This window comes from Furipterus horrens, unplaced genomic scaffold (genome assembly GCF_987537825.1).
Source record: "Furipterus horrens unplaced genomic scaffold, mFurHor1.1.pri manual_scaffold_2, whole genome shotgun sequence".
In the NCBI taxonomy this organism is placed as follows: domain Eukaryota; kingdom Metazoa; phylum Chordata; class Mammalia; order Chiroptera; family Furipteridae; genus Furipterus; species Furipterus horrens.
The window spans coordinates 4,061,240-4,083,381 of NW_028327172.1; the positions used below are offsets into that span (position 1 = coordinate 4,061,240).

Genomic DNA, 22,142 nt, shown 5'->3' on the forward strand with positions numbered 1-22,142 from the left:
AACACAACTCCCCACTGACCCCTGATTCCTGACTCCACTGTCCTCTCACCCTTTTCCAGGGCCTCTCCTCTCCCTCCCCCGTCTCCTCCAGCTTCTCCCTGGCTGAAGGCTTGTCTGTTTTCACCAGCAGCCAGATGCCACCTTCACAACTGCACTTCAGCTCCCTCTGGGACATCTCTGTGCCTGATGTCCCATGCTGTCGCATCAGCATGTCTGAAACCAGATCTGGCCACATTCACCCTCTTTCCCTCAGACCAGCGGTACCCACCTCCTCCCGCTGTCATGACACTGAATGGCACCATGGACCTCCCCAGGTAGCATCTTGGACTCCCACCTCTCTCACCCCTAAGTCCCACCCATTCCTGGTAGCCAGTGTTCTTCCCGCCTGGCCTCTTTGCATCTCTTCCTGGCCCAACCGCAACCACTGCCATTATGACATCTCTTCCCCGGACAGAAGCCGCCTCCCTGCCTCCTCTCTCCTGCCTCCCTCCCTGCATGTGCATGCGGTAACCAGCGGCTTGTTCTACAGCCGGCCCCCATCACCCAGCCCCTGTCCAGAGCCTGCAAGGACCTCCCCGGAGCCTATCCAAGTTCAGACTCCATGTCCAACCCCTTCTTCATTCTGTCGTCACTAAGTGTGTGCTGGGCTCTGGGCCAGTTGAGCCTGGCATTCAAGGCCTCCCAGGCCTGGCTCCTTCCCACAGTGCTCCTGCCAGCTGAAAGCACTCCTTACTGCCTAGCTCTTCCCTGCATCAGAAACGTTCCACCGCCTCCCTACCCGAATGCTGGAGGCCCAGTACAAAGGCCCTTTCCGCCACAACTGGTGTGGCTCAGTTGGTTGGACATTGTCCAGCAAAGGAAAAGGTCACCAGTTCGATTCCCGGTCAGGGCACACATCTGGGTTGCAGTCCAGGGCCCCGGCTGGGGGTGTGCGAGAGGCAAGTGATTGATGTCTTTATCTCCCTCCCTTTCCCTCTAAAAATAAATTAATAAAATCTTGAAAAAAAAAAAAAAGGCCTTTTCCGAGACTCCTTAAGGCTGCCACCTCTAGCGGCCACCTTCTATCCCTAGCGGCCACCTTCCTTTGCCACCTGCCATACTGTGCTTTGGCTGTGGGCCCCTCAGCCCTGCCCAGCAGAGCCCTACATGGCAACAGACATCACCCACGGGAGCTGCAGGGCAGGGACTAAGAGAAAAGGAAGTTGATGAGAGGCCCTGGCTGGGTAGCTCAGTTGGTTAGTGCCATCCCAATACTCCATGGTTGCAGGGGTTAGACCCCCAGTCAGGGCACAAATAAGAATCAACAAATGAATGAATAAATAAAGAGGAACTAATCAGTCTCTCTCTCTCTCGCCCTCCCTTCCTCTCTCAAATCAATAAATTTAAAAAGAAAAAGGAAATTGACCAGTCTCTTGGAATACAAGAGGCCTCATGCTAGTTGGGGTGCAGCGTGAGACCTGAGGGGAGACCAAAGCTAGAGAAGGCCAGGAGCCCAGAGGCTCACTGTGGCCTCGGGAGCAGAGGTGCTCCTCTGTCCATGACAGTGTACTCAGCACTGTGCCCAGCGAGCTGGGGTGTTCAATCAGTCCAAAGGTGACACCAAGCACCAAACTTAGGTACTTCCTCCTGCTTTCCCGGGCAATGGGCAGAAGACCCTCTCTGCGCCCCCAGAGTGGGAAGAAAAGGAGAAGTGGGAGCCTCCTCCCCCATCCCGGAGAGGGCTCGGGCCTGGGCAGGTTGGCCGTGATGCCTGCCATGGTGGTGGAGGGGACCTGGCACCAGCAAGAGCTTCTCCCCTCAGGCCCCAGCCCAATGGTGGCTGAAAATGCTCATTGGGCACAAAAGAGTCTGACACAGCCAAGGAGTCAGGCACCATTTTTTTATAAAAACGCATAGTCTCATTTTTCCACTTTAAAATCACATTCAAAAATCGGCAAAGAAACGCCCCGGGGAGTGAGCAGATGGGAGGGATGGCGAGCCAGCCCAGCCCCTGGGGAGAAGGCTCGACACCACACACGGCAGCGCGACTGGCACGGGGGGCATGCGGTGGGCGAGGTGGCGCCCTGTGGGTAGTGGCACTGACGGGACATGGGGCTGGGGGCTGGACAGCCCAGGGGACACACTGGCTGGCCTGGGGTGGCAAGGCGTGGCCCAACTGGCCCCTCTCGCGGTGCTGCCGGCCCACCCAGGCTGGCCCCCATGGTCCCGGGTGGACAAGGCCTCGCCCAGCCTGGGGACAGAGGGACCTCAGGGCCAGGCTAGACCAGTGTGGCACAACCCGTAGTTGCCTTTCTATGGTCCCTGAGCCCGGGCGCTTGGGGTGGGGGGAAGAGCGGGGCTGCAGTGACAGCAGCAGCACCTGCTGCCAACGCTACCCTCCTGATGGGGCCCCACAGCGCCCAGGGAAGGTGGGGATGAAGGCAGCCAGTGACGCAGGGACTCTTCCCAAGTGAGGGTGCGGGAGTCCAAGTCACTGTGGGAGGCTCTGGGGTCAGGGAGACAATGTGCTCCTCTTCCACCAACTGGCTGGAGGCGGGAGAGTGCAGGGCTATGTCCCTGTCACAGGAGGGGACGAGGTGGGGAGATTCAGGTAGTATTCCTGCACTGCAGCCTCCCCGGTGGCGCGGCACGTGGGGCCACCCCGCTGCGCCACGGGCACACAGCACAGCCCCCAGAGCCTGAGGCGGCACTCTCCCCCGGGCTGCTGGGGGCTGCTGCTCGCCCCCCAACAGGAAGACACTGGGAGTGGGCAACCCCTGGGGCATCAGGGCCGAGGGTGGCTGGAGAGTGGCTGGGTTGGTGGCAGCAGGAGCCAAGGCAAGCAGGCCCCTCCCTGGGGGCTGGGGCCACAGGAAATCACAATAATTACAAAATAAAACCTTTTCCGCTTTGCGGGAAAACATAATAAAAATCCGACAAAATAAATTAGAGGTTTATAAAAGGCGGGCAGGCGGGGGTCAGAGGCCGTTGGCACTGCCGCGCTGGACCAGCGGCACCTTGCTCAGCTCCACCACGGGCGAGCGGGCCTTGTTCTTCATCTTGGGCACCCGCTGCACCAGCTGCTGGGCCTCGCGGTAGGCGTCCCGCAGCTCCTTCTTCCACTGTACCAGCTCCGGGTCACTCTGCACACGCCCGGGGGTCTGTCAGGTCGGGCCAGGGTGCCCCGAAGGCCACTGTGTCCCCACGTCACCGCCACCCGCAGGCCCCCTCCAGCCCCACTCACATCGCACTGCAGGACGAACTGTTTCCCACTGCGGATCTTGAGAAGGAGGCACTTCCGCTCCTTGATCTGTGTCTCCTCCACCGACTGGATCTCCTCCATGGTCAGCAGGCTCTGCTGTAGGGCGGGCAGGGGGCGCGCAGTGAGGACACGGGCCAGGCCCCGCCGCCCGGCCCCCGGCCCTCGGCTCCCAGCCCCGGGCCCAGATCCTTACCGGGGCCTCGCCCTCGCCCCGCCACTCGAGCCGATTGGGGAAAAGGTAGAAGTACCGCCGCTGCCACTGGGTCAGGAAGGGGTTGCCCATCTTGGACATGTAGCCGTGCATGATGCAGTCCTTGCCCAGGGCGTAGTCTGCATGAGAGAGCAAGAGAGGCCCCGCCCCAGCTGGAGTCCTGGTCTGCCTGCTCTCTGGAAGTGACTTTGGTTCCCGAAACCCAGGCCTGTGTCTCATCCCCGCACTGGGCCGTGGGCACCCACGGCAGCCACAAACCCTCACCTTCCTCGTGGCCCAGCTGCTTGTTTTTGGTTTTCTTGCGGGCCTCCAGGCGGTCTGTCTCAGCGTTGATGGTGTCGAAGACAGTCTCTGCCACCTCCTGCTGCCACCGTTCGGAAATGGTGAGGGGGAAGTTGCGGTAGAGCTCCTGGTCACTATCCAGTAACTGCGCCATGGGGACAGGGCAGGGACATTTATCACCGCGGCTGCCCAGCCCCAGGGCCCCGGGCAGGGTGATCTAGTCCACCCCCAGGGACATTTGGGAAGGAGCCTGAGGCCCAGCCACTGACAGGGCAGAGGAGGGGCGAGGATGCGCCGGGGCTGGGCTCAGGGCCCAGGTGCGAGGACAGGCAGGGCCCAGTACCTTGATTCCTTTCGTGTCCTCCTCATCAAAGGAGCCGATGTCGAAGGCGTCGGCAGCATTCACCTCCCCTCGCGGGGGGATCAGCGGCGGGGGGTACTGCAACGCACAGGGGCTGCGTGTCAGCATGGGCAGGGGCTGCAGGCCAGCCCACCGGCCCTGGCCCGCACTGTTACCTTCTGCAAGAAGACCATCTGCCAGTCCAGGGAGCGGAAGAATGGGTTCTCCTTCACCTCCTGGGCCCTGTGGGGAGAGCCGGGTCATCCGGGCAGGGGCTGTGTCTGGGTATGGGGCAGGTGGCCCCCGCTAACTCCTGGTTCAGCCACTTTCTGGCTCGGCAACCCTGGGCAAGTTCCTTAAACCTGAGTCTGCTTCCTCATCTCCAGACTGGGGAGAACAGCAGTCCGCATGTCACGGAGCTGTTGTGAGTTTTAGTATTGTACATCTTGCAACATCATGCCTGGCACTTAGTAAATGTTTAATAAACATAAAAAGCTGCCGGCATCATCATTATCATCACCTCTTTGCTATGAGGTCCTCTCCGGAAGCCAGTCCCCAGCTGGCTCCAGCAGCTGCAACCCCAAGGACACTGGACACAGAGCTGGCTGTGCCCCAACCTGTGGGTTCCTCAAAGGAGGCTGGTCCCAGCGATGGGACACAGTCCTTCTCCCCAGGGGGCCCAGGCAGAGGTAGGCCGGCCCAGCACCCCCTGCAGAGGCCTGGACATCGCAGCATGCCCACGTGCCCAGGGCCTGGCTGGGAGGTGGCCCTGGTGCCCAGCACTCACCCTCGGCCCTGGCAGCCCAGTCTCCGGTGGACATCCCTCTGCAGGAGCCCCTCCAGCAAGGAGCGGAGCTCGGGGGAGAAGGAGTCAGGCAGCTCCACGGCCTGCAGGCAGGAGGAGTGAGACGTTAGTAGGGGCCGGGGAAGAGGCAGGGCCTGGCTTCCTAATGGACCCCTGGCAGCCATGTTTGCTCTGATAACATGGGCAGGGGGTGAGGGGTGGGGAATGGGGGGTGGGGACAGCCTACAGGGCAGGAGACCAGAGTGGCGATGAGCAGCCTGAGGTTGTGGCTGGTGAGAACCAAGAGTCCATGACCCTGATACCCATGGGAGACTCCAGCCCCACTGTGGCCTGCCATGGGCTTCACCCAGCACCCCTGGCTGGGTGCCCACACTCACCATTGTCAACGTCATGCGGTCGATCTCATGCTTGTCTTTGGTCTTGTGTTGCCGGAACGGACTATGCCTGGGCAAGAGAAGCCAAAGGCCGAGGTCACAGGACAAGAGGAGGGAGACTGAGGCGGGTGCAACAGGGGTCCTTGTCCGAAGCCAGGGACAGTGCCGTTCCTAACACCCAGGCAGCTGTGGGCTCCTCCCCACGCCCTCCCACCCGAACTGGGGGAGGGCTGCTCCGCCCGGCCCCACCTACCCGCCTGGGAGGACCCACTCACCCCCGAAGCAGCTTGAAGAGCATGCAGCCCAGGGAGAACCAGTCGGCGCTGCTGTCATAGGCCACACCCTTCTGCAGCACCTCAGGGGCCATGTACCCGTGGGTGCCTCTGTGGGAGCAAAGGGGGTGTGAGTGGGCTTGGCTGAGGGCTCGGGGAGGTGGGGTGGGGGCGGGGGCACTCACACACTGGCGTGGGGCTTCTTCTTGGAGAAGTCGCAGGCCAGGCCCAGGTCCGAGATGCGTACGTGGCCGTGCTCGTCCAGCAGGATGTTGGCGGGCTGCGGAGGAACACCAGTGAGCTGCCCCAGGGAGCTTGGGACAGCGTCCCGCCAGGCAGCGTGCCAGCTGGGTTGGGCCTTCACTTTAGAGGGCTATGGGTGTCCAGGGGCCAGGCCCGGGCAGGGTCTTCACCTCCTCCCCTCCATCAGAATTGGAATCCAGAAAATGGCTTGGTGCGGGGGAGGGTGCAGAAGGGAGGAGCCAGTGGCCCTGTCCCAGGAGGGGGGCGGGGCAGGTGCCCAGAGACGAAGGACAGGCCAACATCTCACCTTCAGATCCCTGTAGACGACGAAGCGGCTGTGCATGTGCTCCAGGCCCAGGATGATCTCAGCCGCATAGAAGCGCATGTCGGCCTCGGAGAAGACCCCGTGCTGGGACAGGTGGTAGTGCAGGTCCCCGCCTGAGGGAGGTAGCGCTCAGCTCCCTGCCCCGGCCCCTGGCCCGAGCCCCTCGGCGCACCTGGGGCTGGGACACACACTCACCGTTCATGAGGTCTAGGATGAAGCTGAGCTTGTCCGGGGTGTGGAAGGCATACGACATGCAGACAATGAACGGGCAGTCCTGGGAGGGGACGGGACGGGGGGTCAGCACAGGCGGTGCCCAAGGTCGCAGGGCCAAAGGCTGCTCAGGGACCCGGCCCACCCAGCTCACCCCGGTGCTGACAAGGGACAGCATGATGCGCTCGTTCAGGGCCAGGGTTTCCCCCTGCTTCATCTTGATTCGTTTCTTGTCCAGACATTTCATGGCGTACCTGGGGGGAGAAGGGGGTCAGTGAGTCAGTCCAGAGCCCAGGGCTGCCCCAGGGCCTGGGGCTGGGGGTGGAGGGAGTCCTCAGGGCTCCTTTGGGAAGACTGAACAGCAGGGCAAGGGGGTGCTGTACCGAGACAGAGAGAGGGCAGGAGGGAGTGCTGGCGCGCTGGGGGATCCGGCTCAGGGGTGTAACAGCACGGACTGGGGATGGAGACGGCAGCGCAGGGTGAGTGGCAGGTATGCGTCCCTTCACAGAGACCTGCCCGTTCAGGGCCCTGCCACCTGGTCCTGGGCCCTGATGCCCCCATGGCTCTCTCACGGACACCCATGCCTTCAGGGCACCCCCAGAGGCCCTCCCTTCCCTCAGGTATCCCATCTGATGGCAGCTAAATGGTGCTCACATCTTGCCCGTGTCGGCCTTCCGGCACCCGTAGACCTCGCCGAAGCCCCCTCGACCAATGATACGGTGCACGCTGAAGTCGTTCATGGTCAGCTGTGGGCGCAACGGCCGGTCACGCGGGCAGCCGGGCCCCTCACCCAGGGCCGCCCGCCCCGCGTGCTTACCCGCCGTGAGCCAGTCCCCGGGGGGACCTGGCACCGACCCCACAGCGACCACAGCGGGGCTGAAGGGCAGACGCCCCTGACCTGCCCGGCCCCCGCCAAGCCCCAGCGCCCGGCTCCAACACCCACCCAGCCCACTCACATGGATGTTGAGCTCTACATTCTTCCACTGGCAAAATCGTGTGAATTTATCACTGTAAGAGAAGAAACGGGGCTCAGACGAGCCTCAGAAAGTGGAACAGTGCTGGGTGCAACCTGCCCCACCCCACTACCCTTCCCTGGGGTCCTGAGCCTCGGTGTCCTCTTCTGGGACTGCCCAGGGACAGTGCCGCCCTGAGCTGGGCCCCTACCCCAAGCACGAGGCCCAGCGGAGCCTGGCACCTCTCCTGGGGTTCCTGCTGCAACCAGATAAGCCTAGAAAGGAGGGCTTCCAGCCTGACTCAGACCTCCTCCCCCCATGACGCCGCCAGTGCTCACTGCATCCCTGCTTGCACACCTCCACGGACACACCACTCACTCCCTGGGAAGCCCCACGCCGTGGCTGGGGAGCCTACAATTCCCACCCACCCACCAGGTGGGCTCTGGCCATGAGGCGGCGGGGCAGGGGGCCAGTGTGACCTTCTGTGTCAGCCCCCACCACCACCCGATGCTTCTCGGCCCAGAGAAGCCCAGCAAGGTGCCAGACAGTCCACGGGAAGGAAGGGCTCACGGGCGGTCCCTTGGTCCCTGGAGAATCGCCTGGCACAGGCCTGGCGCTGAGAAGGGAGGGCGGGAGTGGGGGGCAGGCGACGGCCCGGCCTACGGCAGGGGGCTTGTCCCTCCGTGCCCCTTACACCCCTCTCAGGACGGCCTCTTTCTCCCCCCCCCCCCTCCCGCATACACCTGCTCTCACCTCTCGATGAACTTCTGGAACACGTCCCCTCGGAGGTTCTGGCAAATCTCTTCGATGTACGGCTGAGGGAGGAAGGCAGAGGTTGGTGACTGGGCCTGAGGGGGCTCATCAGGCTCCGGGACGGGGCCAAAGGGGACCCCGGCTGGAGGCAGTGGGGAGTGAGCTCAGCACACACCTGGAAGAGATCCGGAGGCACCTGCCGCTTCACCAGGTGGCCCTGGACATGCTCAATGGCACTTTTCGAGAAGGGCTGGGGAAGACAGAGGCGGCCGTGAACTTCCCGCAGGGCCCTCTGGTCCCTTCCCAGCGCCCAGGAGCCCCGGGGCACTCACGTGCGAGCAGGCCAGCAGCTCCTTCATGATGTAGGTGTCGAAGATCTCCCGGCTGCAGGCCAGGCGCTCCTCCTCCGTCTCCAGCTTCTCGTATCTCTTGATCTAGAGGATGAGACCCCCGAGGGTGAGACCCTGTGTGTGGCAGAGCTTAGGGGCGCCAACTCCAGGCACCCGGTAGATTCGGCCAAAGCAGCCCCGCCTCGCCCCTCCTCCAGGCAGAGCAGGGCTGGCCTCACCTCCTCGTAGAACTCCACCAGGGGCTTGGCCTCCTCCAGGTGCTTCAGGCAGAAGTCCCGGAACAGCAGGAACCCTGAAAGCGAGCGGCGGGTCACACTGGGCCCCACCACCCCAGAGGCCTTCCCTCCAGGGGGCGGCGTGGGCCGGGGGCTCCCTGGGTGGAACCGGACAAGGCGCCGCCGGCAGAGACGGTCTCCGCCCCAGGCAGGGGCTGGGCAAGATGGCTGCAGAGGCCACCGCCGACTAAAGGCCCTTGGATTTGGGGTCGGGTGCCTGCATCTCCCTGTACTCCTCTCAAGAGTCTGCTTCCTCATAGGTGGCTGGAAAGTGACAGGCACCTTGGTGAGGCAGAGGCCAGGGGGCTGGCTCTGGCGCCTGGGCCCCCTGTCCTCTCACTGAAGTCCAGGGACCTGGACCTCCTCCTAGAGGGTGACACCCCCCTGGGGGCTCTGTGTAGGTGCCGGGCCAGAGCTGCAGCATGGGGGAGAGAGGCAGCCTCAAGGGGACCAGCCCCTCTTCCTAGACCTTACACCCCCTCCATTATCTTGCTAATTGTCACAGCAGCCCTGAGAATAGGCAGACACGGCAGTCAGGGCCAACTGGGGAAACTGAGGCTCGGGGAGGTCTGTCAGGCAGCCATGACGACTCGGGGCTCCTCTAGCCCGTGGCAGGTCCTGGGAAGGACAGGCTGGGGGGCAGGGCCTTGAAAGGCATGGGCCACCTGGGAAGGGAGGAGGTGAGACCGGCTGCGGCAAACGGCAGGTGTTTGCGGAAGACCCCAGGCAGGCCAGGCCCCGCCCCTCCCAGGGGCGGTGGAGGGCACAGGAGAAGTAAGGGTGGTCCCTGCGCCCTCCAGCCTGGCCTGGGTGACTAGCTAGCGCTAGGCAGTTTTCTATGCCTCTCTGGGGGCACTGTCCCCACTGCCGCGGCACCTCTGCCAAACTGTGTGGCCGTCACTTCTGGTAGGGAGGCCTGGTCCTCCAACATCGTGCCTCTGGGTAACCAGTGACAGGGCTCCCCAGGGGACAAGGGGCTTCACTGGCGTCGCCTCTTCCAGACCTCCCACAGGCCCGGGGAGTGGGGCTCCTGAGCAGGTCCCACGTAAGGACACCAACAGGCTCAGAGAGGTAAAGCAACGTGCCCAAGGTCACACAGCACAGGCAGGGGACCCAAGTGGTGTGTGCTTCCTTACACACCGACTCCCCAAGCCTGCCCTCCAAGGCCTGACTCTACCAGCCAGGCTACTCCCTTTCCAGGGCCGAGGTCCTGTTCTCCAGGAAGACGAGTCAGAGAATCAGAGCTGTGGGCGGCTGGAGCCTGCTCCCCTGAGACCCACCCCAATGGTGCCCTAAGGCCAGGTGCCCCCTTTAGGACAGTAGGCCCTAGAGGACGGCGTGGAGGACCAGGCCCAGCCGGGCAGGTTGCTCACAAAGAGGGCCCACGGGGACAGGGGTGGGCTGACCGCAGCAAGGCAGGCGCCACAGGAAGAGCCCCGCCCCTTCCTGTCAGTTCCACCACCGGCCCCAGCAGCTGTGCCTGCGCCAAGGGGAAGCTGCAACTCTCAAAAACAAAAACCCCGAAGGAGGAACTTCCCCGGTGGCCCTGGAAGACTGCTGGGCCCCCACCCCTTCACAGGGCTCCCTGGGCCGACAGCCAGGGGCTGGGAGGCACGGCGGGCCACAGCCCTGCTGTCACCCAAGGGTGCGCTGGCTGTCCTGCCCCAATGGATGGGCGGGGGGGCCAAACCTCCTGGCAGCCAGTCTCAGGGTCCTCGGGGCTGGCAGAGCCCTCCCTGCACTCACCCAGCTTCTGGGAGAAGATCTTCTCAAAGGTCACCTCGGCCCGGTCCTCCAGGTACTTCTGCATGACACTGCGGATGCTGGAAAACAGAGGGGCCATGGTGACCCTCAGCCCCCGTGACGCCTGCCAGGCTTCCTGGCCCTTCCCCAAGGCCCTGCTGCCCTGGGAGGCCGTTGCCCCCTCCAGGAAGGTCACACCAGAGGACCTGAGGAAGCCTATGCCTGCCCCCCAAGGGGACAGCCTATGCCTGTCCCCAAAAGCGAGGGTGGCTAGCAGGTGGCTGCTCAGAAGTTTGGTCCCAGCGCTGCCTCGTGCTGGCTTTGGGGACTTGGCCAAACCTCAGAAGCCAGGCTCCCCCACCAGCACATGACGGACAACCGAAGTGTGGCCTGGCCTCACAATGGAGTGCACCGCTCGGCCACACATCGAAACGCAGCAGTGACAGGTGCGCACGCTACAGAGCGGATGACCCCTGAACGCGCTCTGCTGCGCAAGAAGCTCATACAGGGCCACAGAGTCTAGGATTTCATTTACACGCGATGTCCAGAACAGGCAAATCTACAGAGACAGAAAGCAGATTAGTGGGTGCCGGGGGCTGGGGGACGGAAGGCGACCGCTAATGGACGCGAGTCTCTGTTTGGGGTGGTGGAAATGTTCTAGAATTATGTAGTGGGGAGAGCTACCCAACACAGCGAGTGCACTAAAACCTACTTGACCATAGTCTTTAAAATGACAAACTTTATGTTATATGAACTATACCTCAATTTTTAAAAAGTTTAAAAAAAAAAAAAAAAAAGCCAAGCCTCAGTTTCCATGTCCCTCACACCTGCCCCTAGGGGCAGCAGGGGAGGGGGAGCCCAAACTCACCCCTACTCCCACGTCTCATGGCCACCATTGAGCTCTGCCTGGGAAAGTTAACACAGGCCTCTACTCCATGCCTCATACACACCTTTCTGTCCCCTCCTCCCGTCTCCTGGGCCACCTGCAGTCCAGCCCTGCAAGCCTGCCTGTCGTGATGGCCAGCAGCGGTCACATCTGGCCCTCATTAGCCCACGATGCTGAGGAAGACACTTAGCTGCCTGTACTGAGTGAGGGCTGTGCTGGGTAGTCAGTCACACCTGACCCTAGGATACGTGGGGATCGGGAAGTCCAGGCTCTGGGCCCTCCCCTCTCTGCGTCCCTCTTAGAGCCCAGCACGGGGCCCTGGCCTCTGGGGCCTACTGTACGTCCCTTGCAGAAGGCGAGGTGCCAGGCACCCCTGCCCTCCAGGCAGGCCCTCCCAGGGCACAAGTCCTGCTTCTGGGACAAAGCCTGAGTGGGACCCAGTCAGTTCGAGGAGACTTGGAAGGAAAAGTTTCAGGCCATTGCGGGAGGCTGTGTGGGGAAGGCGGAACTTCAGCGGGTTCCTCAAGTGCCAACAGGATGTCAACAGGTGGTGAAGCGCAGGGCACACGGGGGGACTGCGGACAGACAGGGGAAGGCCGGGCCAGGGATGAGCCAGAAGTCATGGTAGGGGGCACCGGGCAGAGGACACTTAGGAAGCTTGGTCCGGGGCAGGGAGTGGGCAGACCGACTCCCCTGGGTGTACCCATGGAGGGAGCCCGGGTGCCCGGCGACGCTGGGCTAGGCAGAGGGACAGGAGCAGGGTGGGCAGAAGGCTCGGGCTGTCGGCCGGATGAACGAAGGTGGACAAGGCCAGCTGGAAGGCAGGGCGGCGCACAGCGGATCCTGCCCAGCCCCGGGGCCTGGGCTCAGAGGAAGGGACTCCTGCCCTTTTCCACTCGGCACTTTCCTTCGGAGATGGTCTGGATGGAAGCCCAGGCCCCGGCCTCCCTCGGCCTTTGCTCGTGTTCGAGCCACGCACGGAAAAGCCACGTAAGAGAACACAGGAGCGCACAGAGCTCAGGAGGCGAGGCCGGATCCCAAGTCCGGGGATGCTGCAATCACAGCGGGGCTTGGAAACTCTGTGGAACTAAGACACAGCCCTGCTCTGGGCACCAGAGGCCTCAGGCCACAGTCTGCACGGCGCTCTGGGGCTCCCGGGTCTGCGGGGGACAGCCTGGAACCTCCCGTTCAGACACAGGCAAGGCCTGGGGGCGTGCTGGGGCTGAGCTCAGCGCGAAGCCCAGTCCGAGGCAGCAAAGGCTCAGCAGGGTGGCGAGGCCTGGCTGCCGGGAGCGAGGGGTGTGGGCCCAGGAACCCCTCAAAGGCCAAGTGAGGGAACCAGGAAAGGGGGGCCCTAACCAGCCCTTGGCTCAGCCCTGGGCGCTCCACGTCAGCCCCCCATCCCCACGGAAGGGGGTGAAGAAAAGTGAGGGGAACGTATCACAAGACGTCTGTCCAGCCTCCTCAGAGGCGGATGGTGAGACGGCAGGCAGAATGACTCGTCTATCCATCTGTCTGAATGACCCCACCATGGTCCCCGCAGTGCCACTAGGAAGCCCTCCTGAGCCCCAAACCCGCCTTCTGGGAACCAGCAAGACGGGCAGCAGCTCAGCAAAGGAGACACGATGGGAATGCCCTCCTGGAGCCAGGGGCTAGCTGTCCTGCCGCTAGACCCGGCTCTCCTAGGTCCCCACAGAGGGCCGGCCCACCAGATGGGACAGGCCGCAGGCAGCAGGGCCTGTCCCCACCCGGTGGCTCTGCTGCTACCTCAGCCCAGGGACAGCAGAGAGTGGACCAGCTCCGAGGCTCCTCGGCAGCCAGACCCCCACCCTCCGCGGGAGGCCATGGCATTCTTCCCAGCCCCCGGCACTTCACTTTCTTCCTTAAAAAGAAAAAACGTTTTCTAAATAAAATAAACACCCCCCCACCCCCCCACCAAACACAAGGTCAGACTCGGGCAGCGCCCCTGAAGGGAAGGCCCCCGAAGCGACAGCATTAGGGTTCCCTGTCCATTCCCACAGGGCTGGCAGGTTAGAAAAACATGTCATGGGGGACGCTCCTGCCAGGGTGGCAAGTACAGGCTGGCACGGGAGGCGGCGATGGCCTCCTGGGCTGGGTCACCTTTGTCTCCAACACCCGCTCCCTGATACTGGCGGAGTCTGGGGTGGCGGGGAGCCCAGAGCAGCATTCCTGCCCCCACCCAGGTCTGCAACCCCAATGCCCAGGAGCATGAGGCCCCAGATCAACTCTGAGCTGTCCAGAGAGCCAAGGGCCTGCACCTTCCCTGAGGCTCCCAGTGCCACGGGGGTGGGGCGGGGTCCTCGGGCTGCCTTGGCTCTCATGGCTCGAGGGGTGCCCAGGTCTGGGTTCCAAATGGTTCTTCCCACCTCCCTGCCCAGAGGCCGGGCAAGTCACCAACAGTAAATGTCCAGTTTCCTCATTTGTGAAAGGAGGATGTCAACAAAATGCTGGCTTGTCCCCACAGTGCTGGCTATTTAAAAAGCCCCAGAGACACCATGGCAGCACCTCCTAAGACGACACCCGCCCTGCTGCGAGCGCTATGAGCTATGTCGCAGCCTTGCAGGGGGCCCACCGGCTGGGAGCCCACAGCCTGCGCTTCCTTCTAGACCACGGGCCGACCGCAGCTACTGTCTCGCTCGGGTCTCTGTCCCACACCTGACATGTTTTCTAAGAGCAGGGCCTGTGGCCAGGTGGCCTCTTGATAGGCGAGCGCGGCCTGAGCCACGTGCAGGGGTGCCCCACGGCTCTGCTCACACCAGCCTCGTGCACTCGCGCTGTTCAGCCCCCGGGTCCCTGCAGAGCCCCATACCTGCCCTGCCAAGGTACAGGGGGCCCAGGGCAGGAGGCGGCCCACCATGGTGGGGAGCTGCCCCGCCTGGCTGCCAGGCCCTGCCGCCTGCAGCCCGGGCTGTTCACACTGGCCCCAGCTGCTCCGAGGAGCAGGCACGGCCTGACACGGGGTGGAGGGGGCATTTCCTACCCCTCAGCCCGGAGTGCAGGTTGGGGTGACAGGACGACAGGCAGGGAGGGAGGTGAGAACTTCCGGTACCTTCTGGCACCACATGGTTCACAGGAAAAGCAAAAGCCCACGCTTCATGGTGCAGTGGCCTGGCAGGCTGGTCTGGGCCCTCACAGGTGACTCCCACTCAGGGTCACAGACAGCAGCTTACGGGAGGGACTGGGAAGGACTGCAGGGGCCAGAGGCAAACACACTCATTCTGATGATGAGGAAATCAAGGCTCAAAGAATCTGGCAGCTCACCCAGAGGCCCACACGGCGCTCGTGGCCAGAACACGCCCAACCTTCCCTGAGAAAGGGCCTCCCACCAGGCAGGGGCCTCCCCTTAACCTCTGTGGCAGAGCGGGGTGCAGGGTCTCAGGGGACCCCAGCTCGTGCCCTGGCCACCTTCCCGTGGCCCCCAGCCAGTGGCTACAGGCAGCAGGCGGCATTTCTCCCAGGAGCCCATAAGGCTGGGGACAGCTTTGGCGGCCACCTGGCAGGCCAGGTCCCTGGTTCCTGTGCATTTGTGTGACAGGCATGACGGAGCCTTGAAATCCCAGGACAACACAAGCTGGCACGGGGGCCAGTGAGTGGCAGGCAGTTCCGGTGCAGCCACGCCGGAACTGCCACGCTCTGGGAGGTGACAGTTAACAAGCCAGTGGAGGGGAAGCTAAGGGACTCCTCTGTGGCATTTCCTGGAAACCTGGCACTGTGGTGGCAGTGGTAGGAGGAAGTCCCCTGGAGCTTCTTATTAATATTCCCCTGGGGCTGCCGAAGTCCTCAGAGCTCGAGGATGGGGCGCATACCAAATGGGAAAGACCAACGGAAACGGGCAGATGTGGAGCAAGCCCAGCTGGGGAAGGGAAAAGGACACCCACCGGGCACCGCACACACAAGCCCACCGCGAATGTCTGTACCATCCAGGTTCCTAATGGCACGGTGGCCACAGAGTGGTCCCTGTGGGACATGCAGGAAGAGGCACTCTGGCAGCCTTGTCACATGTCACGGCCCCTACACAAACACCACACTCTGCAAGTCACTCTCGTCGCGTTCGGATGCACCAACAACACACTTCCGGGGCTCCGGAGCCCCGGGTGCCCAGGAGGCACTCCCCTTCCCTGACCCCAGGATGGCCCGAGACTCAGAGAACTGCCCCTCAGAGAACAGACTGCCCACATGTTGTTCACACCAGGAAACCCACTCGGAGGCCCTGCTCTCCCGCCTGCGTAGACGCAGCCCTCTGCAGTGAGCAGGAGCACGGAGGCACGTTATTGTTTTAGAAAACGCTGCTGCCCAGCACCTCCATTTTGGTGTCTCCCGTTTGAAACAGCGTAGCGATAGCTTGAGTGTGATGAGTGGAGGATGTGTGGTCCCCCAGGGCCACAGCGGAGTTGGCGAGGGGCCAAAGGAAGAAAGGGCAGGTGTGATGGGGGCTGTGTATTTCCCAAAGACTCCACTGGGCCCGTGGCTTCGGTTTGGTCCAAGGCAGGAGCATCATGTCCTTGAAGCACAGGCCGTGCGCAGGCAGCCTGAACCCCCAAGCCCAAGCGCTCAGGCCCTCTGCAAAGTTGACCTGGGCGTCTGCCCGGGGCGGGAGGAACCGCTGGCTGCAGAGTGCTCCTACCCCGGACGTCACTGACCATTTACCACTAGGAACTGATCGTGCATTAATAGGGTGCATTATTCCTGGGCTGACAGAGAGCAGAGTCCCCTGCACGGATTCCAGCAAGTCTGTGATGCTCACGTGCCCTCCATCCCTCAGTAAACAGGCAGGTGAGCAACTTCATGGCAAAAATGTGAAACCTGGTACTTGGGAGTGGAGAACAGATGGGAGAAGACAGCCCAGAGACCCCCTGCCGGGGAATGCAGGGGCTTCCAAGGCCCGGGGGCAGTGCCTGCTGAGAAGATGGTCTTGTTCCCAAGGGCAGGAGGGAGGATGCTGCTCCTGGAGTAGAAAGCTCTAGATGAGGAATAAAGGTTGGTGATGAAAAGCTCTAGATGAGGAATAAAGGCTGGTGATGAAGAAGTGGAGGGAGGAGTTGGGGAGAAAACCTTCCCCTCACAAGTCAAGGGCAGGAAGTTCTGGAGGCTGAGTTAACAGGAATGAAGAAGCAGCAGAGGAAGAGTGGGCCTGGGAGACAGGGAAGCCACAAGAGGACAGGAAGAAGGAAATCCACGTGGGGGAGGGACCAGGAAAGGGCTGAGAAAATGGGGAGGCTGCAAGAGGCACCCGCTTTTGACAGTCTGCTGCTGGGATTGCCATTGTCACCAGGGAGGGTAGGGGTACCTCCTGGGACCGCCCGAGCTGGGCTCCTAAGCTAGGAGCCCAGAGATTAATTACACAAGGCCTCCGTGGTCACATTAAGCAAATGACGATAATTACAAGCCTGCCACTGCTGCTGGAAAGGGAGACAGCGAGCAGCTCCTTCGGGGAGAGGCCCAGACCATGGACCGGAGAGGTCATCGGTGAAGGCATAGCTCCTTGTTTAACTAGGAAGGAAACTGAGGCAGGCTCCACCAGGATAAGGGACACGCCTGGGTCCCACGTGAGCTGGCACTGCAGCAGGATCAGAAGCCGTGTCTCCTGTTTCCCAGCTACACAATGTTGCTTCCTTCCATGGGAAGGTGCAGAGATGGGTCTGTTCTCTCGGATTCTATAGGGTGACAGGGTGGAAGCCCCTGTGCCAACTCAAAGTGGCTCTGTGCCCATCAGCTCCTGTTCCCCAGTCGCGAGAAGTCAGAGCGGTGACAAGAGACCAGTGTCCAGCCAAGCCACAACCCAGGCACCAGCCACAGGGAGGCAGCCCAGGTGGACCACCTGGAGGTGGGAGCAACTCCAAATGGCACCCTGTCGTGAACAAACCACAGCCTTTCTCCTGGACCCGGACCTTGTGCGTGAGGGGACAATATGACCCCAGGTGTGGAGCTGCCTCCCCTAGGCCCTAGCTTTGCCAGGGCGGCCAACGGGGAGGGGCCGGCCTAGCGAACCAGGACAGCTGACAGTGCTGGGTGCTGCCCTGCTGCTCGCAGGCCACCCTCCCCAAGCCCACAGCCCCTGGAGAAGGGGTGCTGGCTGGCACATTCCACGGAACGGGAGCGAGGGGGAGCAGCACCATCGAGCGCTGTGCAGAGGAAAGCAACCACAGCAGGTAAGAGCACCTGGGAGTCCAGGGACCCAAGTTCAGATTCCAGTTCCCCTCCCCCGCTGTCACCGAGTCTCCTCCTCTCTCTGAGCCTCAGCAGCTTCATTTCGACTATTAAACAGGAGAATACCACTTGCTGTGCCTGCTTCACACGGCTACGGAAGAAGGTAAAATGGAGTAAAAAGCACTCTGCAAACTGGGAAATGCCAGGCAACGATGCAGCCACAAAGACCTTCCTGGCAGGAGGCGTCTGGCCCACTGGGTGTGGGAAGCAGAGAGCGAAGGCCCGCGTGTCCTCGGACGCAGGAGGCCTGGGCGCCTAGGGCAGCCCCGGGACGCTGCACAGAGTAGCTCTGGCCCTTCCCTGGCCCCGGCTCACCGATGGTCACATCTCACAGATGTGCGCCACGTGCCCAACATCACACTGCCAGATGGTGACCCTATACGAGAGCCCGTGACACCTGGCTCTCGGTCTCCTGCGGTTCCTCTGGAACTCACAGCCAACGTGGTTTCAGACACGGCACAGAGCTGGTGGTTCTTGAGCAGCTACGACACACGAGGCGTGGCCTTGCCAACTTCACGGGTTGGTGTTTTGGCCAACTGAGATGACAGGTGTCAAAATAAATAATAAATAGTTACAATCCCCACCATTATTCCTATCGCCACCATCACTACCACAGATGGCAAAGGGGACAAGAAAAGAGGAACATCTCGTTTCTCGGAGTGCTGACACCTGCAGAGCCAACCCAAGGTGGGGCCCCATCGGGAGCAATGCATTCTGGGGAGAGATTGCCCAAAGGCAGAGTGTTCCAGAAAAGGCCCCGCCTTACCCTTTGCTAACTCCAACCTGCAGGAGGGTCTGGAGGTCTCGGCCACCAAGGAGAGCTGTTGCAAGCCCCAGAGGCTGACTCCCCCGTTTCCTCCCTCGTGGCTTTGTCATTTCTGAACTCGTTTTTGTTCTAACTGTCACTGCTCCCTGGACAGCCCCCAGCTGACAGTCAGTCTGGTTCCTGTTTTGAGAAATCTGATTGCAAATGTCTAGAAAAAAAAGGGCCCTAACGGCCTTTTCAGAATGCAGACCAGTTTTCCTCTCCCAGGCCTGGTGTTCAGTCAATCCGAAACCCACGAACAGGGCCCATAGCAGTGAGGCCCCCCTTGCAGCTTTGGGCCCTGCTTCAAAGACTGGGGACACCACGCCATCACAGCCTCATTTCTCACCACTCACATTTCACAGATGAGAAAATCGAGGCCCAGAAACAGGAAGGGACTTGCCCGAAGTCACATGATGAGACCATGACAGCTAGGACAGGCCCAGGTTCCTGGGCTGCCCAGAACCGACATGCAACTCTCGGGCAGGTAGGGAGGAGTTGCTGGGACTGGCCTCCCCATGTGACACGAGAGACTGTAGTGGGCACACAGCTCTCATAGATGCAGGTCAGCCAGGCCCTGGTTCCGGCCAGAGTGATGGAAGAAATGTGGAACCAGAAGCCGGAAGCCCTGATCTGGTAGCCAGGCACCACCCTGGATTATCTGCGACAGTGGGCAGGCCACTTACCTCTGGGGCTTCAGCTGCCCCACCTGTTCCACGGGGCCCAAACCACACCCATCCGACCTGTCCATGGGTGGCCATGAGGCTCAAACAACCAGAAAATATTCTAAAAGCCATAAGTTGCTAGACAAGCCTCAGCTGATAATCCGGATCCTGTATACTTCTGCACTTACATCCTGCACGCACAGTTTAAACTTTGATACCAGGTCTAATGACATCAGTTGTCTGTCACAGAGAGGTGGCAGTGTGGTCCAGCTGCTGCAGGGGTGCTGGGATGTCCCCCAGCAAACAGCACCACCGGGCACCGTTTGCAGGGACCGCTAGAGGAGGAATGTGAGGGGAGAGGGGCAGCGGGGGTCCTCCACTGGGATGGGGCGCGTACCACACCCCGCTCCAGGTCACGCCAACCCACGAAGCACTGTCAAACCCCATCCCAAGCCAGCTGACCCACCGCAGGGTGGGGAAGACTTCCGTCTCCCCCAAACCTCACACAAGTGTCACCAGACGGGGCTGAGAGCGAAGGCAGAGAAACCCCAAGAGGAGACGAGGTGGGAGTAGGGGCAGCAAAATAATGGGCAAAATTGTCAGGCCAGGTAGACGGTGGGAGGCAGGGGTGGGGGCTGTGGAGGGATCAAAGGCTGCCCCAGAGGAGGATGGAGGGGTCGCGGGGCTCCGCTGGGAGAGGGCAGAGCCACGGGCCGGGCAGAGCGCATGAAGGGGCCGGGAGGCCGAGCGGTGGGGCAGGGAGCACCCAGCCGGTCGGGGAGCCGCTGGGGCTGGGGCGCTCCAGGTTCAGGTGCACAGGGCCTGGGTCGCAGGGGTCAGCTCAGGGCTGCTGGACCCGGAGCGGTGGCCGGGGCAGAGGGGGTCACGGGACAGCGCCCGGGCGGTCTGGGGCTGCGGGGTTTGGGCGCCCGGGCGCCCGCCGGGGAGCGGGGCCGAGGAGCCGGCGGCCGCCTTACCTGGGCTCGGGCAGCAGGATCTTCTTGCTGGCGCGCGCGGCCGGCGTGGCCTTGCTCTTCTCCATGGCCATCAGGTAGCTCACGTCGGCCAGCACCGCCTCCAGGTCCGCCATCTTGGCGGCGGCGGCGGCCTCTCCCGCCGCTCAGCTCCGTTCCGCTCCGCTCCGCTCGGCTCGGCGCGCTCGGCCCGGCCCGGCCGCTCCGTCGGCCTCGGGCGCCGCCGCCCTCCCAGCCCCGCTCGGCGCCCGCGGCTCCGCTCGCCGCGGCTCACAGGCGGCGCCGCCCCATGGCGCCGGCTCAGGCCCGGCCCCGGCTCGCTCCGCTCCCGCCGGGACTGCAGTCGGGCCGCCGCCGCCGCCGCCGCCGCCGCCGCCGCAGCCGCCCGCGCCCCGGAGCCGCAGCCGCCTCCGGCCCCGCCTGCCGCGCACAGCGCCAGCGAGCCCGCCAGGGGCCGGACGGCGGGCGGCGGCGCCCCCTGGAGGCCGCGCGGGCTGCACCCGCCCTGACCCCCCGCAGCCACCCAGACCCCATCGCAGACCCGTCCCGTCCGGTCCCGGACCCCAACCCCCGGCGAGAGCCACCACCCTACCCCAGACCTGGAGCACAGCAGAAGAACACGCTGGACTCAGATCCTGACCCCCGCAATCCGATCACAGCTCGGATTCCAGACGCCGCAACACACCGCGTCCCTGACCCCAAGACTGGCACTTCAGAACATGATCGATCGCAGGGACTTGGGTCTCAGACCCTATAACCCCTGACTCCCTGACCTTGGACGCAGTGCACGACCTGACACCTGACCTGGATAACATTGTGACCTCAGACTCCAAACAGGACCCCAGACTCAGACCTTGAACCCAAACCCAGACCTCAGACTCTGGGTCACAACCGTGGGTCCCCCAACTCCACACCCAGACCCTGACACGGACAGAAGACCCCAGACCCCCAACAGGATCCTACAGCTAGATTTTGGACTGTGACCTCAAACACTGATTATGATCTCCATCTCACCCGGGTTACTGACCCCCAACCTTGATTCCAATCCCAGACCCAGACCACTACCATGACCCTAAAGCCTGGACTTGAAGGAAGAGCTCACACCTGGCCTTGGGCCAGTAATACCAGGCCAGGGTCCTGGACCCAGCACCAAGAACCCAGGACCAGGACATCTATCCAGGACCCGGAATGGACTTAGAACCCTTGACAGGTCACCATGAACCTGGAACCTGACCACTGTAGTCAGACTCCAGGATGACCCCATCCCTAATCCCCACCCTTCCTGCTCCAGACCCAGTCCTGGGGCCAGGACTCCCCCTCAGGACCAAGGACACTGTACCAACCTCTGCTCTCCCTGAACCAGTTTGTAGACCCAGGCCTCTGGCCTGCCCTCTAACCCAGTCATGGATTCATGATGGAAGCATTGTAATTCCACAAAGTAGGATCCAACCTCCCTCATCCTGGGAGGGCACAGGGGGCTCATTGCTGCCTGGCAAGGGAAACTCACTCTGCTGGGAGCCCAGGGGGTTGTGAGGGGTAATCCGTGCGTTTCAAAGTACCACCCCCCTATCTCAACATGTCCCTCTCTAGAGCCTCTGCTTGCCAAGGTGGCAGGGTCCTCTCCCAGTCCTGAGTACAGTAATAAGGACCCTTTCGCGAAGCAGGAAGGCCCTCCCTGTGCATGTCTCAGGCTATCCTCTGCCATCAGCCTCAGCAGACCTTGGAACCAGAGCACATCAGAGGCAAGGTCCCTTCTGTGTGGGTAGCAGCACTCTCCACTCAGACACGCAAGCCAGGACTCCGTGCATTAGCCTTGACTCCTCCCTCTTCCCCTGCCCTGATCTAATTTATCACCACACCCTACTGTCTGGCCCCTGAGACTCTTCTTGAAACTATCTGCTTCTCAGGCTCCCCACGTGGCTGCTGCCCCAATGCGGGCCCTGACCGGAGATACCTCTTACAGACCTAGATTTGATGGAGTTACTGCCTGCTTAGCGCCCGGAGGCAGCACTCCAGGCCAGAGGGAGCTCTAGCCCCCACCCACTCTGCCCAAAGCAAATCCGGTGGACAAATCCCTAAACCTGAAAGTCAAGGTCTTGGATGACTGAGCCCGGCTCCCTTCTCCGGCTTGTGTTGCCACTGTCCTTTGCAACCAACGTCCGTCTACCAGCCCACCCATCAGGTCTCACCTCTGTGCCTTTGCTCTT

The 22,142-nt window shown here is 62.3% G+C and overlaps 1 protein-coding gene across 1 annotated transcript; it reads right to left on the reverse strand.

Annotated features, from left to right (window-relative positions):
- Positions 1–1,865: 1,865 nt before the first annotated feature.
- On the reverse strand, positions 1,866–20,253 carry GRK2 (G protein-coupled receptor kinase 2). The gene is made up of 21 exons (XM_090257894.1): positions 19,939–20,253; positions 10,381–10,457; positions 8,578–8,651; positions 8,342–8,443; positions 8,185–8,259; positions 8,010–8,071; positions 7,260–7,311; positions 6,958–7,049; positions 6,458–6,557; positions 6,289–6,367; positions 6,076–6,206; positions 5,711–5,805; positions 5,529–5,636; positions 5,257–5,323; positions 4,862–4,962; positions 4,251–4,317; positions 4,078–4,173; positions 3,717–3,879; positions 3,435–3,571; positions 3,224–3,337; positions 1,866–3,122 (listed from the first exon to the last, which is right to left on the reverse strand). Exons 1-21 carry the CDS (start codon positions 20,049–20,051, stop codon positions 2,958–2,960), a joined length of 2,070 nt encoding a protein of 689 aa, XP_090114020.1. The 5' UTR covers positions 20,052–20,253; the 3' UTR covers positions 1,866–2,957.
- Between the last annotated feature and the right edge of the window lie 1,889 nt (positions 20,254–22,142).